Source organism: Ovis canadensis, chromosome X (assembly GCF_042477335.2).
Source record: "Ovis canadensis isolate MfBH-ARS-UI-01 breed Bighorn chromosome X, ARS-UI_OviCan_v2, whole genome shotgun sequence".
Taxonomy (NCBI): domain Eukaryota; kingdom Metazoa; phylum Chordata; class Mammalia; order Artiodactyla; family Bovidae; genus Ovis; species Ovis canadensis.
Window position 1 is genome coordinate 69,115,163 of NC_091727.1, and position 6,908 is coordinate 69,122,070.

General features: G+C 44.9%; 1 protein-coding gene across 1 annotated transcript; it reads left to right on the forward strand.

The window, feature by feature from the left end:
- The first annotated feature begins 2,213 nt into the window (after window positions 1-2,213).
- MAGEE2 (MAGE family member E2) lies at window positions 2,214-4,530 on the forward strand. Its single transcript, XM_070290346.1, has one exon. It carries the CDS (start codon window positions 2,435-2,437, stop codon window positions 4,004-4,006), a length of 1,572 nt encoding a protein of 523 aa, XP_070146447.1. The 5' UTR covers window positions 2,214-2,434; the 3' UTR covers window positions 4,007-4,530.
- Window positions 4,531-6,908: the final 2,378 nt, after the last annotated feature.

The window sequence follows — 6,908 nt, forward strand, 5'->3', positions numbered from 1 at the left end:
AGTCACAGGCACAGCTCCTTCATTTTTCATTTAGCAACAACTAGAACTGTTTGGAGACAGGTAAAGTAGAAATGGCTGAGACCAGGAGTGTAGTTTTGTGTGGCTAAGGAACAGATTTCATGGAAGGATGTGCTAGAGGGTATAAAGATGAAAATGGAGAGACAGATAGGAACCAATTGGTGAAGAATTTGAATTCTGTAGAATGGGATCAGCATGTCATTTCACAGGTAAGATATTGTCGCTCAATGCTATTTTTATCTACTAGATACAGGGGTAGTAGAAAATTCAACTCACCAAAAAAAAAAAAAAATGTGAGCTGGATTTCAAGGGGAAATTATATATTTTTTTTAATGACTGCAGAATTTAAAATCCTCTCTGAACTTACCCCTGGGCAGTACCTGTCTAGACAAGGAGCTTGAGGTCCTTCTGGGGAAGGGGAAAGACCAGGATGAGGGATCTTATCCAATATGATCTCAATTACACCTTTGCAACAGTTCAAAAGATGCTGCAGCTTTCCACAAGATTCTCCGAATATACGATTAGCATGGAAACTGAACATTTCTGCCTGGTAGAACATGCACATTCACTTCTGTAAAAATTTATGTCTTTAGTCCAGCTTGCTCCTGAGCTACCTGCTTTGCTACTTTAAGAAAGCATCTGGAATGTAGAAAATGTCAGGTTTAAGTGTCTGGCCCCTCAAGTGCCCTCTGAAGGAATTTCAGGGCACAAGATAACTGAATTCAACATTACTATCAAGAATTTTAGGAAGGATTTGAACTGTGGCTGCAGAAAAATGCAATTTTTTCTCCTTCTCAATATTCCACTGCATACTCTAATGGTTAAAAGCTAGGATTTAGCTCAATTATTTTGGTAGCAGTCCCAGAATATAAAACAGCTGACCCTTCGTCCTAGTCAAAGTATTTGAATTATGCCTCCCTAAACACATGACCAAATACCTGAATAATCAGGTCCTGTTCTGGTGTTGCTGTTCTTACCTCATGGAGCCCCAACTGCTAAATGAAGAAACAGAAAGTCCAATCATTTCTGTCTTATCATCTTCATCCTCATCTCCCTCCCTTCCTAGTGCACTTTGGCTCTAGCCACCCTGAATGACCAGTGTTATGCAAACTTATTTTGTACTTTTATACCTCTGAGCTTTTTCTGATACTGATCCCTCAGCCTAGAAAGCCCTTATAAATCCTTCCTATCCTATTCATCACTTGGAGCTCAGTTCGTTTTTGAGGCGTGTGTCGCCAATCCAAGACACCTCAGACTAAGCTGTAATTCATTGCTTGTTCCTTCTTCTGTGTTTGTACCATATGTTAACTATCATTGCACAGAGCATATATTTTCAAGTACTTTAATTACTAGTGCTTTAAATAAACAGGGCTAATCATCTGTGATGGAGAAGTCATGTGCAACCCACTCCAGTACGCTTGCCTGGAAAACCCCATGGACGGAGGAGCCTAGTAGTCTGCAGTCCATGGAGTCGCTAAGAGTCAGACACGACTGACGCAACTTAGCAGCAGCAATCATCTGTGATGGGCAGATGGTATGAGAGAAAGTACTTTTATTGAGACTCTGACAGACAAGTTCAAATCCTGATCTCTTCCACTTGTTTTTGCCTGACTTTGGACAGGTAAATTCACCTCTCTGACCCAGTTTCCTTGTCTGTAAAATGAGAACCATTAAGAGTAGCTACCTCATAGTTAAGATTAAGTGATTCAATGAGATAAGTGAAAACACCAGAAATAGTGTTTGGCACATAGCAAGTACTCCACTATTATTACCATAGTTTGATCCTACTCCAGAATGTAAGCTCTACACAGAAAGGGATAATCATTACGTTTGTACTCTGGTGTACCCCTAGTACGCAGTACTGTGCCTAGCACATGACACATACTCAAGAAATATATGCTGAATGAGTGGATGAATTAATGAATCTGTGAAATAATTCTCGTCTTCAGTATCCTCCCCTCCAAATCCTCTATTGCCTATTAGCTTTACACCTCACAGAAAAACTTTGTGGTGTTTCACTGAACATCCCCCAGCCCTTACCCTTTTGCTTTACCTCTGTTTATTACTCCCTTTCATGAATTCTCTCTAACAAGTTTGACTGCAGCAGGAACCACTCCAACAGCAGCTTGGGCCAGGCAGAAGTAGGGGGCGGGCGTAGGGGACTTAGAGCGGGGCGTGGCCACCACGTCGCAGAACTCAACTGCGCCTGCGTAGGCTGCGGCAAACCCTAGCTCTGTGAAGTTTGCGGTCATTGCCGGTTGGTGTTTGTGTAGGAAGATAGCTCCTCTCACCAGCTGTCACTTCTGACCCGCCCAGCTCCTGGGCCTCTGGCTTTGGCTTTGTGCTGAGGCGCCAACACACCTACCATCCTCTCTCTGACGGATCGCAGACCTCCCCGTTCCTGTCTCCTGGAACCATGTCTCTGGTAAGCAAGAATGCGTGTCACCGCAGCGCAGAGACCACTGCAGATTACAGCGACTTCCATGGTGAGATGCAGGCTACTGATGCCTCTGGGCTCCCCGTCTCCATGATAGTTCCTGATGCCCCCCAGGGCCCTCAGGCGCCGGTCGACCCTCAGGTTGCCAGCGCTTCCCAGGCTGCGCAGGACCCAAAAGACCTCGATGTGCTGATTGATGAGCAGTCCCGACGTTTGGGGGCGCTCAGGGTGCACGATCCTCTAGAAGACAGGTCGATTGCTTTGGTGAATTTCATGCGCATGAAAAGCCAAATCGAGGGGTCTATTCAGCAGACAGAGATGCTGGAGTTCCTCAGAGAATACTCAGATCAGTTCCCTGAGATCCTCAGACGAGCCTCAGCCCATCTGGATCGGGTCTTTGGGTTGAATCTGAGGGTTCTTGATCCCCAAGCTGACACCTACAACCTAATCAGCAAACGGGGTCTCCAGACCAATGATTGGATAGCAGAATCCCTGGACATGCCAAAGGCAGGTCTCTTGGCCTTGGTCCTAGGTCACATTCTCCTAAATGGTAACCGAGCAAGAGAGACCTCCATTTGGGATCTGTTGCTAAAGGTTGATGTATTAGGTGAGCCCCAGAGGATCAACATCCCCTTTGGGAACACAAGGAACCTCCTAACTACTGACTTTGTGCGTATGCGATTCTTGGAGTACTGGCCAGTTTATGGCACTAATCCCCTCGAATTTGAGTTCTTGTGGGGTTCTAGAGCCCACAAAGAAATCACAAAGATGGAAGCCCTGAAGTTTGTGGCAGAGGCCCATGATGAAGAACCCTGGAGCTGGCCAGAAGAATATAATAAGGCCCTAGAAGCTGACAAGGCCAAAGAAAGAAGCCAGGCTGCTGGCTTAGAGTTCTGGTCAGAAGACACTATGAATGATAAGGCAAATGATCTGGTCCAGTTGGCCATTAATGTCACAGAGGAGTTGCTACCTATACATCAGGATGAGCTATTGGCTCACACTGGCAAAGAATTTGAGGATGTGTTTCCAAATATCCTCAGTCGAGCTACTCTAATACTTGATCTGTTCTATGGGTTCTCTCTGATTGAGGTTGATACCAGTGAGCACATTTACCTCCTTGTCCAGCAACCAGAATCAGAAGAAGAGCAAATGATGCTAGAGAGCCTGGGGAGACCCACTCAAGAATATGTGATGCCAATCCTGGGTTTGATCTTCCTGATGGGCAACCGTGTCAAAGAGGCCAATGTCTGGAATTTGCTTCGGAGATTTGGTGTGGATGTAGGGAGAAAGCATGCCATCACCTGCAAACTTATGAGACAGCGCTACTTGGAATGCAGGCCACTCTCCTATTCTAATCCAGTTGAATATGAGCTTCTATGGGGTCCTCGAGCTCACCTTGAAACCACCAAAATGAAAGCCCTGGAGTATATGGCCAGGCTCTACAGAAAGCAACCACAGGATTGGCCAGAGCAATATAGGGAGGCTGTTGAAGATGAGGAGGCCAGAGCCAGATCTGAGGCAACTGCCATGTTCTTCTTTGGCCCCATGTGAAGTCTGAGGAAAGTGTGTCATTTCAGTTAGGTGGCATCAATTAAAGGGGCCTGGGGAGATGGGTACTGGGGCCCCAAATCAGAAATTGGACAGGGTTGGGGTGAAAAGTACACATTGTGCTTGCTATTTGTGTTCCATTTCTAATAGTATTTTCTTCCTTTTAATATACCCTGAATTAGATTCATGATCAGTGTTTAAAAATAGAATTGCTCATTTGTCATTCCTGTCTTGTTTCATTATAAAAGTTCATATGGCTGCATAAAATGTATTGGTAATATTTACATCTTTCTATGATGTGGAAGAAAATATATAGCTTTTCTTTAACCATTTGAAATAATCAATGAAATGGTCTCATACGGGAGTTAAGTAACAACAGTGATAATATACACACAAGAAAAACAAACACAAAATCATTGGTCTGTTGATGTTGTCTACTGTTTTATTTTTTTTAATTACTGGCATTTACCTGTATTTGCTTTGTGGTTCCAGAATGTAGTGAAAAATAAAAGTTCAATGAATTAGTCTCCATGCTTAATTACTATTTTATTCAACAAACATTTATTAAGTATCTGCCATGCTGTAAGCACAGTGCTTTATGCTGGGACTATAAGAGTGAGGAAGAGCCAGTTGAGCCCCAGGGCTTAAGGGGGAGGGTCTGTGAAAGTAAACCAACAATTATATTATTGCTGTGGCAAGTGGTATAATAGGGGTAAGCTCAGAGATCTATGAGAGTTTGCAGGAGTAAGTCCCAACTAAACTGCAAGTTGTGGGAGGGGACAGTGAAGGGACAGGGGTGTCACACAAATGGAGGAGTGGTCAGAGGTGGTGGCAGGGGAGGATGAGGTGGTATGCAGGGCTAGGGACAAGTTAACCTTTAGTGACTTCTATTGTAAGACCCAAGGTTGGGAAGAGGGAGGGAAGGAGGGCTAGTCCATGAAGTCAGGGGCAGTATGTAAAATTGCTTCGTGGGATTTACATGAAGCTCAGGTAAGTTTAAGTTAAGAGCAGAGTGAGAGAGATAAGCCTGTGGCAGAGATAACAAAGGTTCATATTCTCAGAAAGTGGGTCTTAGAAATCAACAATGGCTCTCCTGAAGGCAGCTAGTCTTGCATCTCCGTCAGACCTAACAGTTCACGTGGAGGAACTCTGAATGGCAACCTCGGCTGCGCTGTTTATTTCTGCACTCAAGCCGTTAAGGTGAGTGTTAGTATTTTGGTTCTCTTCGTCCAGATCCGGGATCTCGCAGCTTCTAACCCTGCTCGCAGCTCTCCCCTAGAGAGCTGGCAGCAGCAGCTAACAATTCCTGTAAGGGAGCCCTGGCTTAGTAGTATATTATACCTAAAGTCACCTCTAACGCAAGATTGCAGGGGAAGAAGGGGGCTGCCTATCAGTGGTGTAGGTTTTATGCTTTGTCTCCTCCTGGCATCCATAAGCTTTCTGCCCTTTAATCCATTTAATCACTAGAGGCTACCCTCAACTGCCACCTCCTATCAGATGGAAGAGAGGACTTTCCCCACATTTTCGTCAGTCTCAAGAAGAAAACAACACAATCGTCTAATGGGGGAGAAGGGACAGGAAGAGGGGAGATACACTCTTTCAGCCCCAAGTCCAGCAGCAGTGCAGAAGGCAAACTGGAGCTGCCTGCTTGGGAAAGTCACTGCGCAGGCGCACTCCACGGTTGCCAGGGCGATAACGCCCCAACTAGTCTCAGAGATCTCCCCTATCGTTGCATTCCCAGGAAAACTAAAGGCTAAGGGCGGAATTTCCAGTGACAAGAAAATGTGTAACTGGAGAACTAAAGGGGTTCTTTAAAATAGGATGGAGGTGGAGTTGTGAGGCAGGAGAATATTCAACTAAAACTCTGGGACCTTGAAATAGCGTACGACTTCCAAGCTAAACTGAGAGCCTCTCATTATTCAGCCTCCTCGGACCCTTAGTCTGTACATGCTTGTGGGGTGGGGGAAGGGGGCAAGCTGATAAGTCCCAAGTTTTTCTTGCTCTGATTTTTTGGGGGAATTGTTAAACTTGTGGATCCTCAAGTACATCCGTTCTTCTGGGGGCAACAGTAGAGAGAAACCTGTCAAGGGGAAGGTGTAGAATGTGGACCAACCATAATGTAAAGCTGCCAACATTTTTAATACTAAATTTATGCCAGACATTGTGCTGGGTTCTTCATCTTCTTTAGCTCCAATCTCACCACCAGTTCTCCAATAAGCATTTTAATAGTCCCATTTGATACTATGGGAAACTGAGGCTTAGGTAAGGTGCCCAAGGTCACACAGCCAGTCAATGAGAGCTGGGATTAGAGGCTGCCTTTGGCTACAATGCATAGGCTATATGCCAGGCTGGGAGGGGCTTAAGACAACAGCTTTCCAAAAGAAGATGAAAGTGAGGCTGAAATTTCTCCAGGCTCTTCTTTGTTGCATCACTCAGGCTCCATGAGAGCTGTAGGTGTAGAATTTGCGTTTCTGTGCAGTCTCCCTACTCTGTCCTATGAGTCTTCCCCACTTCATTCTCTTTGGCAAGCTTCCAGCCTTATCTGCTGGCTTTTACCTAGGGAGCATCAAACATCACCATTTCTCCAGAAGTGTTGGCAATGTTTTATTTTGTTTTGTTTTGTTTGTAACCCTGAAACAACAATGATCTGATAGAGCTCCTGCCTTGCCCAGGGGAGCTAGGGATGAAAAAACCGAAGTGAAAAATAGCTTCTGTGTCACAGATGCCACATGCAGTCTCCCAGAAGTAACAAAGGTGAGGCTTGTACAGAACACATGCCAATGATAAGGGAAAAGGTATAGTATCTTAGTAACTACAGCCATTCCTTTGAAGGTCATGAAAGGCCTGGATATTCTCCTTTATTCAAGTACCAAATTAGAATTAGCACCCCTTAGGGGAAACACTT

Coding starts and splice junctions, on each gene's coding strand:
- MAGEE2 (XM_070290346.1), top strand. CDS start 2,435: ATGTCTCTGGTAAGCAAGAATGCGTGTCACCGCAGCGCAGAGACCACT.